The sequence below is a fragment of the Nematolebias whitei genome, chromosome 2, assembly GCF_014905685.2.
Source record: "Nematolebias whitei isolate Nwh7 chromosome 2, NemWhi1, whole genome shotgun sequence".
Lineage (NCBI taxonomy): Eukaryota > Metazoa > Chordata > Actinopteri > Cyprinodontiformes > Rivulidae > Nematolebias > Nematolebias whitei.
Window position 1 is genome coordinate 32324057 of NC_056499.1, and position 12317 is coordinate 32336373.

The window sequence follows — 12317 nt, forward strand, 5'->3', positions numbered from 1 at the left end:
ATATATATATATATATATATATATATATATATATATATATATATAATTGGATTTATGATGACCAGTTTTCTGCTTTTTGGATTCGTCTGGTTCCTAGTTTATCTACAATCAAGGAAGTCGTCGGCAGCAAATTTGGACATGGTCAAGCTGCCTGTCTTAAATGATGGCTTGGTTTGTGCCTTGAGCACCCAGACTCAAATGCTTTTGTCAGGATGTATCAGATCTTAAGAATTACTCTCAAGCATGGTCCATTGGTGAGCCATTTAATTTGGATGTTTTGGAACCAAATGGACCGAAAGAGACTCAAAGTAGATGTCAGTAAAAGTTATGCCTGTCCCCAAAACAATCGTGTTTATCTGAAGTCGGCTCCCTGACTGGCCTTGACAGGTCATCTTATCTTAATTTGCCTGGAAGTTTTGTAAACCTGATGCTCTGCCCCTCCCTTTCCTCCTATCGAGGAAGTCTACACGCTAATCAGAGGGACCCAGCTGAATAGGCATTCAGTCATCATTTCAGGACTCATTGAATTCATCCTTGGCCATTCTCAACAACCCCCAAGGTTGTACAGATCTCTCCAGAGGGAACTAATTTGAACTGAGCAAGTTTACCTGAACTCTGCAGTGCATCTGTGTGTTGTCTCTGGACATGCTCACCACCCTTGCAACCCCCCCCCCCCCCCCCCCACACACACACACACCTTCCCCCATGGAATGTTGGTGTCATTATGTAGTTGTTGTCCAAGTTTTTTTTTTGTTTGTTTTTTTTTCACTGTCATGATGTTAACCTTTAGCCAAAAATTAAGAGCATGTTAGGGTTTGGAGACTAAAAAAAAAATCCCATGTGTCAATTTTCCACCACTTTTTATTGTCTGTCCAAACATGTCTCACTTGTAAATGAGTCTTTGAGACTCAATGTGATTTATCTGTTTAAATAAAGGTTCAGTGAATGAAAAAATAAACAGGCATTGACATGTTTTCTATGTACAAAACAAAAAGCTGCCAAGTGTACCAAAATCTTTTGACAGAACCATTTGGGGTATATCTGATTTTTTTTCCTAGATGAATATGATACATCACCTCTCTTACCCAATGTGTGGGTGGGGTGGGGACGTGTCCTTCCAATTCCACAAGACAAGTCTTTTGGCCAGAAGAGAGCCAAAAGCACTCACATCCTTCTCGAACTTGTTGAAGGACGTATACACAGGGACCACCCCGAACAGTGAGATGAATGGGGACGGGTATACAGATTTCCCACATGTTTCAGAGAAGGTGTCAAAAATAGATTGCCAGTCAGGTCTTCAGTTTGGGACAGGTCCAGAATGTATGCAAGAGTGTAGCTGGAGTTTGTTTGCAACAATTACATGCAGGGTCCAGGTTGGCTTTGATCTTGGATAGCTTTGGACCAGTGCAGCCTGTGCACTACCTTGAACTGAATTACAGCATGTCTTAGACAGACTGAGGATGAGTAAATGTTCTTAATGATCTTTCTCCAAATTACGTTCAATATGGATTCCTCCAAGTCCATTTCCCATTTCAGTTTAAATGAGTCTAAACTGGTCTGATGGTATGAACTGAGCAGTGTATAGATCTTGCTGAGGGCCCGTTTGGTATCAGACGTTCATTCCAAAATCTTAACCACAAAATGTTCAGAGGGGTACAAAGGAAAACAATCAGTTAGACCTCACAAAATGTCTCAGCTGCAAATATCTGAAAAACTGACTTCTGAATATTAAGCTTCTGTACCAGCTGTTCAAAAGAGGCAACTTTATCATCAACATAGAGATCATATAGTGAATGTACTCCCTTCAAGGTTCCACAAACAGTAACTCTGTAGGGTTAAATACCCTTCTGAACTGATTATGTTGTATTGTATTTAGGAAATGTTGCAGTGTAACGGTGGTTTGATCCATCTCTGATAGTCATGCAGCTGTAGTACAGCATAATTTATTTTTGATTATTTAAATTTGACAATGAATTGTTAAATTGATTTAAATATGTGCTGCTTAGCCATAACCGACTACCACAGTTTTTAACAAGCGTTTGCACTTCTGAACGTTTATGCAGACAAGTGTGTGTATTTGCTTGAGCACATTATTGGCAAAGTGAAGGTTTTCAATTATGAGAAGCTGTGCTGGAAGAATGGGCAGAGAAACTATTGGCTAGCCATTTGTATCATTCGCAATTAGTGTAAGAACTAAAGCTTGTTCTCTCTGTCTCCCTTGCTCTTTCTTGCTCTCATCCATTGATTTAATTGGTATTTCTATGGGAAAATTCGAAAGAGTCACTAAGGCAGCAATAGCCCTGTGTTCAGATTATGGATGGAACAGTTACCATTGGGAGCCAAATAGCTCTTTGTAATCCTCATGGAGCCCATTTAATTAACTGTCCTCCTCCTGCCATTTTCTCTCTCACTTCCTTATTCTTTATTAATCGGTTTCTTCTTTCTGTTTCTCTGCATATATTTTGCCTCAGTTCAGTTCTTTTTTTTAAAAACTAAAATGCTATAGGATTTTGAAAGAGCATAAACCCATAGTCACACTTGCACTGCAGATTTTGTTAGGTACGCTGCACTTCTACCTTTAGACAGATTTTAAGATCCATACATTCTGTAAAACTTGCAGAATGTAAAAGTTACAGCTACAACTAAATGTGTGAGGAGTTACTTTTAGCCCTCAGTATTGTCAACATAACAGATAGCAGGGAAGAATGAGATGGTGAGAAAATTAGTTAGCAGAGCTAGAAAGGTGCTGATCAGGGTTATCGAAGGAGCACAGAGGAGAAAGGGGTTGGGGTGGGGGGTGTCTGTGCTTGAATCATGACCTAATAATCGAGTGCTCTCAACTCTGACATATTTATGCTGCATCCATTATGCAGTAATGTTGCATAAAACTTAGACTGCACTGACACAGATAAATCATTTTGTGGTTCCTTGAAGGTCTGCAAAGTAATGGTCAAAATGATTCCCATAACTATTTTAGACTCATTAGCTTTAGATCCTAATAATCTTTTAGATCCTGCGTAATTGTTGATTAAAATTATTCTGTAATTTCTGGTGATGAAAAGTTTTTTTTTTATTTTTTTATTGTTACACAAAAGAATAACTGCTTTCACATTTTTATGGTACATATCTTTGTATGAAACATATAATCCCAAATTCTGCTGAAATTAGTGCAGAGGTAAAAGTCTGAAGGCAATATGTATTACAGTGAGGGGGCAATGTGTTACATCATCATGAGATGTAGAGCAACACTGTCATTAAGCACAGATAGACCACCTGTGATATACTCCCACTGTGAAATGTGTATGTGCATTAATAACAAGTAAACGTTTATGTCCACGTGAGTATCCTTCCTTTCCCTAACACTTGCATTCTGCTTTCTGGGTTCTGACAGTGTGTTATAGCCACTGACTGCAGGCTTTGAAGTGCAGAAGGAACACATGCTGCAGGATTTCCCATGCGCTGTGGGATTTTCTCATGGTAAAGCAAGTGTTTGCAAGATGAGGAATTGGCAGAAAGTGCTGAGTAGGGCGAAAAATTCCAGTGATGGTAGAGTCGAGGTTCTGGAATTAGAGCAAACTTTAAACCGCATGTCTGCCCATAGGAAAAACCTAAAGTCTACTGACTAGGGCTGCAGCAGTTGAATAGTGTGTTAAATCAAACACTCATTTGATTATTTGAGTGCCGGTATTCAGATACGCATGTCAAGATTTCCCAACTTTTCCTTTTTTTTTTTTTTTGGTTTCATGGAGCTTCATACCAATACGTCTCATAGAAGCTGCATCTCTCATCTCTTTCAGTCAGAGTTGCATACAAGTTTGTGGATGTAGGCCTGTCACAATAACAAATTTAGCTGGGCAATTAATTTTTAGCACTTTGAGATCCATTGTGGATGTTAAGTGCATTATAAATAAAGTTATTTTCTCAGAAATTATAGCGATAAACAATAATATTGTTTTAAATTTGACAATAATTAGTCATTATTGTCAAACAAAGTTTATTTTTTCTTCCCGATGTCACCCTGTTAGCTTAGCTCATAGCTTAGCTTCTCAGCTTAGATGCTTTTAATGATCCAAAAACACAATTTTGTATGGGTGAAATGGATTTTTAAATGGAGGGGCCAGTGAAGAGCACTAGAGTTGAGCTTATTGGCATCCAGTGTCTTCAGTAGAAAGAGACACGAAGAAACGATAAAGCCAATAAATGAAAATGAGGTCGATAATTTTCATTTGTCATGTGATTAATTTATTTATTGTTTATTGGGACAGACCTACCACCAGACTTGTTCTGCCATATGCTTTCTTACAGCTCCTCGTGTGACATTTTTACAATCTTTTACTCCACGACTTACATAAAGTTTGATTCAAAACCTCAATATGCTTGTTGATTTCAGTGGATAATGCAAGTAATGTAGTTTCATTGGACAAGTCACCTATCTTCTGTTTGTATGGAGTTGCTGGCGGTGATGTGTTACTATAGATGTAATATTGGATTAAAATATATCTGGTACTTCAGATTGTCCTTCAGTGAATGATAGTTAATAAAGACTAAGAATGTAAATTAACCTTTTTTTGTTGTTGTTTTCTTTTTGAGAGAGAAACATTTTGGTGTATAGTTTTGTTCAAAAGGGTTTAAAGGGCTCTGTGTTTTGTATGCAGGTGCACTGTACTAGCAGAAAACAATGACAAAGTGATCATTCAGAACGATGGAACATTTTAAAGGGCATCAGCTCTATCAGTCAGTCATCTGTAACAGAGTGCAAAGCAATGTGGTCATCTCATGATGACAGGTACAGCATGCACCAGTCTGAAAACAAGCAGAGAAAATTCCTTAAAAATATCAGTGAGATTGCAACCTTTTAAAACGTGAGACTGTGTCTGTAAAAACAAGTCTTTTGTGGCACAGGTGCTAATGCCAGTTCCTACTGCCTTTTTACTGATTGCAACATGTCATTAGATCCAGGAAGATGCATTAGTGTTAGAGATGGCAATGACACCAATCTGTATCTCCCTGTGGTCCTTCATTAGACACTAATCCAGTGATGATTGTTATTGAGAAGGTGTGTGCGTGCGAGTGCGTGCATGTGTAGAAAAGCTAGAGGATGAGCAGATAGTGAGAGAGATGCATTTGGCATAGCACACTGAATATTAGCCTGGTGATTTATTATCTGAGTAATGACGTCCCTTCTTCCCCAAAGCTGCATTGTCCTTTTGCCAATTAATTTTAAATCTGTTACAACAACAATAAAAGAGAAAGGAGGAAAGAAAGTTAGAGAAAGTTCAACAAATGCTTTGGCTGCAACATTTCCCCTAAGTTTCTAACATGGAGACAGAAGTGGGGGGGTGGGCTAATCAACAAGACAAATATACTCAGTTTATGTTTTGCTTTTAATAATAGCAATAAAAGCATAAATAGTAAAATTAAAAACAATGAATGGGTTTCAACATTTTTGACTGAATATAATTTAAATAATAGATGACTGATCACCTTTGGTGTTTCCCCACAATCAAGCAGAGTGAATTGGTTATATGCGAACAGATGCTATCGTATGCCAGGAGCTACATGGGGCGGGGCAAATTGGAGGTGATGATTAACTCGGATCTTCTATCTTCATCTGTTTATTTTTTTCCATGTAATGTTCCTTTATCTTCTGGTCTCTAATGCTATTGATTTATGCAACTGCTTGCTCATGCTTTTCTCTTTCTTCCTCTTCTTAATTCTTCCATCTTCTTTGTTCTTGTTCTGCTGTGTCTTTAACAACCTTTTTAGTGGCCAAAGCAAAAATGTCTGTTTACTTGTCTCTCAGGGACAGAGTGCAGGCTGGACCCCAACTTGATGCCGTGGCTCTGTGGAAGTGCAACGTCAAGGCCAGACTGGTGTTGAAGTTTTGCTTCCACAGAGACACTGGACACTTGGATAATTTTGTGAAACTGTGGGGATTGAAGAAGGTTTTATGCACCATTTCTGATCAGGGAGAACTACAATACAACAAGCTCCTCGTGTAAATATTTTATTTTAAGCTTGTCCTGATCACCTTTTTTAACACTGTCGTGTTAACTTATTGTGTAAATAAAGTTTTATTAAAAATCAAAATCTTCTTTTTTCTTCTTCTTTCTTCTTCCTTCCTCCTTCCTTTGTTCTTCCTTCTTCTCCTTTCTTTTTTCTTCCTTTTTCTTTCTTCTTTCTCCTTCAGACTTAGTTCATGGCAGCCTATTACTCACTCTGCCCAGGTTGCATTGCCATTAGTGCAGTCACACAAACAAGGTCCTTTTTCACCTCACTGCAATGATTATTTTGGTAATGAAAGTCTCTATTTTTTAGAATCCACGTCTTGTTATAGCTTCAAGTAGTTGTTAAAACTGAGACAGTGGTGGTGTGTGTGTGGCGGGGGGGGGGGGGGGGGGGGGGGGGGGGGGGGGGTGGTCTTCAGGCTCTAGCCTATCTCTTCTTGCTGTGAACAGCAAATGCTGCTGTGCTGTATGTTTCTTTAGATATGCAGGTGTATTGATGAGGACATGTGTTGGTCTTGACTTGGGTATCACTGGTGTCCCTGTGATTGCTGTTTACAACACATCTCAGTGCACTAATTGTAATTACTGGTTGAGATGCTGGATGATCTTGTATCTTCTTGTTAAAATTCATCCTGTCTGGTTCTTCAGATGGAACAAACCCAATGGTATAGCAGGGAATAACGGTTACATAAAACCAAATGTAAAACAATAAACTGTTGTGAATGCACACAAGGTTCGTGGTGCCATTCGCATCACATCTGTTAAATGCAATAGAATAATACTATTATTTTTATTAATAGCAAATAAAAAAAAACTATAAAAAGAAACTGTATATAAGAATCTAAGATATACACTAAACAATAATAATATAATAAAAATAAGATGTATTAAACAGCAGCCTTAATATAACTCAGTTTTGCGCAGATGTGTATGAATATAGCAGCATATTGATAAGAAATCAGCAGCATGGATAATCAGCAGCTCAGATAAAGTGTCAAATCTCCAAATAAAATGTAATTACAGTGATTTGTCTGGTTAGGGATTTATAAGTCCTAACAGCTTTAGGGTAGATGCTGTTCCTCAGTCTAGTGGTTCTACACTTAATGCTTCTCAACCTCCTGCCTGAGGGGAGTGGGGCAAAAAGTGTGTGTGCTGGGTGAGTGGGGTCCTTCGTGATGCAGGTGGCCCTCTTCCTGCATCTGGAGGTGTAGATGTCCAAGATGATCAAGTGTCAAGATAATGTTCACAAGATGATCAGTCACTAATAAAAGTTAGATTTGCTTAGACAATGATTTGCAGAAACTTCTGGTTTGTCATTGCAATCTTGGTGGAAGTCATTGCCCTGCTAGTTTTTGAAAAAAACATGACAGAACTTTTGTTTTTCATTTTTCTTTTCCGAAAGAACAAAATGTCCTATTCTTACAGAACCTGCTTGTAATTGCTTTTGGCCTTCTTTTTTTTTTTTTTGCCCCAAAACATGTTTTGTTGTTGATTTTTATTGTATCCATTGTTGAGTAAAAAAGAGGAATTGGAAGTCGACCCATGCAGAAGGAAGCAAATAAAAAGAACAACAAAAACATTTTCTCATTATCATGAGTCTCATCTCCTTGACAAACCAAAGTTTACTTTCCTTTGATAACATACTATATAAATAATTTAAATTTTAACCTTTGTCTCTGCAGATAAAATAAAACTAGTCTGGTTAATCTGGGGGGAGCACGGTGCCTGGTAGAGCTGCTGCCTCTCAGCGAGCCTTGGTTCAAACCCCGGTCCGGGGGCCTTTCTGGGTGGAGTTTGCATGTTCTCTCCGTGCATGCGTGAGTTTTCTCTGGGTACTCCGGTTTCCTCCCACAGACCAAAAAACATTAATGTTAGACTGATTGGTAACTCTAAATTGTCCCTAGGTGTGAGTGAGAGAGCGAATGGTTGTTTGTCTCGTTTGTCTCTATGTGTCCCTGTGATGGACTTGCGACCCGTCCAGCGTGTACCCCGAACCTCGCACAGTGATTGCTGGACATGGGCACCGGCGACCCCCGTGACCCAAAATGGAATAAGCGGGTAAAGATAATGGATGGATGGGATGGTTAGTCTGGTTGAGTACATAAGTTCATTTCACCTAATGTACCACATGTGATGTGAATGGCAATAAAGAACCTTGAACTTGAAATTGACTTATCTGAAGTTAATGTGATACTCTACTTGTGCTCTCAAAATCACATCAAATTAATAATAGAAACTTTGACTATTCTCATTTTCTATAGTTATTTTTAAGCCACTGTTATAAATGTTCCAAAAACTTACCACTTCTTTTCTTTGCCCTTTAGGTCCCGAGTGGTACTTGATCAGAGTGGAGTTGACTGTGACTGATGTAAATGATAATGTCCCAGAATGGAGCATGGTTCCTTCACCCTACCTGGCAGTGGTTCTCCCTGATGCTCCTGCAGGATCAGTGGTGTACAGACTCAGTGCTCAGGATGGGGATGAAGGCATCAACGGGGAAGTGGAGTACTTCCTGTCTGATGGTAAGTTGCTCTTTCTACATGTCTGAAACCAGATGGACTGCCGACTTTACCTGTTTGTTTTTTGAAACCACAACAACAAACAACACATATAATGATACTTATAACATATTAGAAAGTATTTTATACAGTACAGTATACAATATATATTTAGTGGCCACCACAACCCATCTGAGTGTGTATCTGATAAACACCTGAATCTAAACACCTGTGTGAGCTTATCACTATAAGGTTTCTCCATAAAAATGTTCAATAGTGGATGTGGGGACCCATAAACCTGTCCCCACAGGACACGAAGTTAACACAGGGAAGACCGGAACCACAGACACACAGCGGTCCCCAAGCCCGAAACTCCGGGAGTCCCCCAACAGGGACTACTTTACCTGTTTTAAAAGACCAAATGGTCTGTGATAATAGTTTTTGTTGTGGATTTTGAGAAAAAAAATGCTGACAAATTGGAACTGAATAATTTAGATGGTTAAAGATTTGTGTTTTTGTGTTCATAACAGACAAAATGAGAATCAAACATTTTCGTAGTATTTATTATTATTATTATTATTTTTTATCATTCAGTCCTTGCTTTTTGAAAGCTAAACAGTTGCAGTGCCATAATTTCTGTGCACTGGTAGTTTTCCACTATGAAGCTCCTTTTTTCCAATATGCAAAATAATTGCTTTTCTTATTGTTGAATTTATTTTCTTGAGTTTGTGTTTGAATTTGTTTAACTTTCTTCATGAGGACACGAGCATAAACTAAGAGGTAAAACAAAGAATCATAAACTATTGCTGGTATTTAGAGTTCCTTGTTTAGCTATAAGAAAATATTTTATTTATGTTTATGTCTTTAGTAACATCTCCTACACTGTGCTGTCTTTTTTGTGAAAGTTTTTTTCACTGTGCAGGATTGTCTTCCTGAGACATGTTAGTTGATGGTTTAACCCCACCCCCCCACCCCATAAAAAAAAAAATAAAAATTAATCATAAAATTTCAATATCTCACATGATTTATGTGTTTTACTTTACAACCCTAAAGGTTTTCTCTGAATATTTGCTTGACAGATGGTGATTATCATTTTAATTTTGAGATGTTAAAATTATTTACCCTGTAAGATGGGGCAACAATAATATAAGAAATTGTGGGTTGGCCTACCTAAAATTGTAAAGACTCTGGTAAGTGTCAAAGATAGCACTAGCAGTCTGTTCCCTTGATACTGTAAATTATATAAAGTATTTATTTATTTATTTAAATTATTTTTTTTTTTCATTCTTTTTACTTTATTTCTTGCGACCCGTCTTGGATGTTGGCTATGAATGTGTAAAACTAATCTGCTGCTAAGTCTCATGCTGAATGGGTGAGAGTGGACCGCTTTGCTCAGTAATTTCTTTCTGCCTTTGTTTACTGATGTGTTCTCAAGCTAACATTGTGCAATTTGAAACTGACAGAAGGGTTAAAGAGTTGTCATTGATTGGTAACATGTTCAAATCTTCACCTGTGAGGTTTCTACATGAGTTTTCTGGTCACATTCCCATAATAACTAACATAATTCTTGATACCCAACAATTTTCTGTCAGGTCATCTGGACAATTTCTTTTTTTTTGCTGAAACGTTTCACCTTCCACCTTGAGGTAGACCTTCCCTTCAGACTAGTTCTGAATTTTGGTTTGACAAATATCTCTATCCCCTTAAGATTATAAGGGGATAGAGATATTTGTCAAACCAAAATTCAGAACTAGTCTGAAGGGAAGGTCTACCTCAATCCAAGGAATTGGATTGTGGAATGGTCTAGAGAGTGATGTTAAAAATGTCAAGTCAATGTGTACATTTAAGAAAAAGATCAAAGCTGAATTGTTCATTTTGTTCTGTTACTTGAAAATTATTATGATTTAAATAATTGTTTGAAAAAAGAGGCAGATATAATAAGGTTTTTTCTTCTTTCTGCTGCCTTTCATTTTAAATCTTTTGTATCTTTTTATATTGTTGTGTAATTGTTTTGTACTTTTTTTTAATGAATAAACTTTATACCATACCATACCTTCCATCCAGAAGGCTTCATCAGTCAAGGAAACACACAACACAAAACTGATTCTTCCCCCAAACCGCTTACTCCAAAGTGGAACAAGCAAGATGGAAGGTGAAACGTTTCAGCAAAAAAAGAAACTGTCCAGATGACCTGACTGAAAATTGTTTGATTGTATACCTGGATTATTGAGCATGGACTATTTTGATAATTCTTGATAATACAAGGCACCTTTTTAAGTCTGACACTTTTAAACCTAGAACAAAAATTGGCAAGGACAAAGCCACGTCTTTTCTAGTCAGCTGCATATGGGTAAAAAAAGTAGCACTTGAACACTGCGCAAAGAACAAAATAATCTACCTTTCACCTATGACAGTGGTCCATATACCTGCTCCTCAGGGGTCACTAGTCGGAATATTTTAGATGATTCTCTGCCTCAGAACACCTGATCTGGATGAACAAGTCATAAATGTGCTTTTCTAGAGCTTAAATTCAATTCAGTTTATTTATATAGCGCCAATTCACAACAAAGTTGTCTCAGGGCACTTTACAGAAACATTCACATGCATAAAAAAGCCAATTAGTAAAATCTCTATCTAAGTAAGCTAGTAGACTGGTTGAATCTTCATTTGATCAGTCTCCCATCCTGAGCAAGCACAAAGGCAACAGTAGAAGGAAAAACTCCCTTTTAAAATAAAGAAACCTCCAGCAGAACCAGGCTCAGGACAAGCGGCCATCTGCTTCGACCGACTGGGTTGAGAGGACCAGAAGAAGAGACAAACTAACACAGAATAGGTCCAGATATAGATGCAGGTGTACCCCTGCAGAGACAGACAAACACATGTCAAGGATAGAAAAAAAATAATTACAAATACAAAACAGGTTGAGTAGAGTAAGTAAAGACTGTAGCATAATGAAGAAATGTGGTCAGTTTGTCCTCCAGCAGTCTAAGCCTATATCAGCATAACTAAGGGATAGCTCAGGAAACTCAAGCTAACCCTGCGTATAGGATGTATCAAAAAGGAAAGACTTAAACCTAATCTTAAAACTGGACAATAGCCTCACGGACAGAAACTGGAATTTGGTTCCACAAGAGAGGAACCTGATAAAAAAAATCTTCCTCCCGTTCTGCTTTTGGAAACTTTAGGAACCACAAGTAAACCTGCAGTCTGAGAGCGAAGTACTCTGTTAGGAAAATATGGAACAATAATATCTGTAATGGCTGTAGTCTAGCCTAGATGCGATAAATGCATGGACCAATTTTTCTTCATCATTTTTGGACAATATGTTTCTAATCTTAGTGATATTACACAGGTGGAGGAAAGCGGTTTTGGTAACACTTTTAATATGGGGGTTAAAAGACATCCTGATCAAAAATAACTCCCAACGTTTTCAACTTTAAAGTCCAAGTCAACTGTATTGTCAAAACTGCAATATGTACAGGACATACACAGGATTGAAATTGCATTACTCTCAGATCCCTGGTGCAACAATAAACATTAACCATTAAAACATTTAATAAACATTATCATCAAATGAAATAATAAAAGTATGATACTGTCCTAAATTATAGTATAGCAGTATAAAAATATTAAAAAAAGTATATCTATAAAATAAAATTAAGTTCCTGACATTGACATTTGTAGTAAAGTGACAAAGCAGCATATGAAGTGAATGTACACAGTATATGTATGAAGTCTTTGATATTAGTAGAGGTAAAGTGACATATGCAATAAGGCTGGTAAATATACATATACATACATATATATATAT

At 37.5% G+C, this 12317-nt stretch overlaps 1 protein-coding gene across 1 annotated transcript in view; it reads left to right on the forward strand.

Moving 5' to 3' along the window:
* Positions 1-12317, forward strand: part of si:ch211-186j3.6 (neural-cadherin) — a 467709-nt gene that overhangs the window by 110739 nt on the left and 344653 nt on the right. The window contains exon 2 of the mRNA XM_037694242.1: positions 8333-8530. Within this exon, the coding sequence (XP_037550170.1) occupies positions 8333-8530 (198 nt within the window). The remainder of the gene's footprint in view (positions 1-8332; positions 8531-12317) is intronic.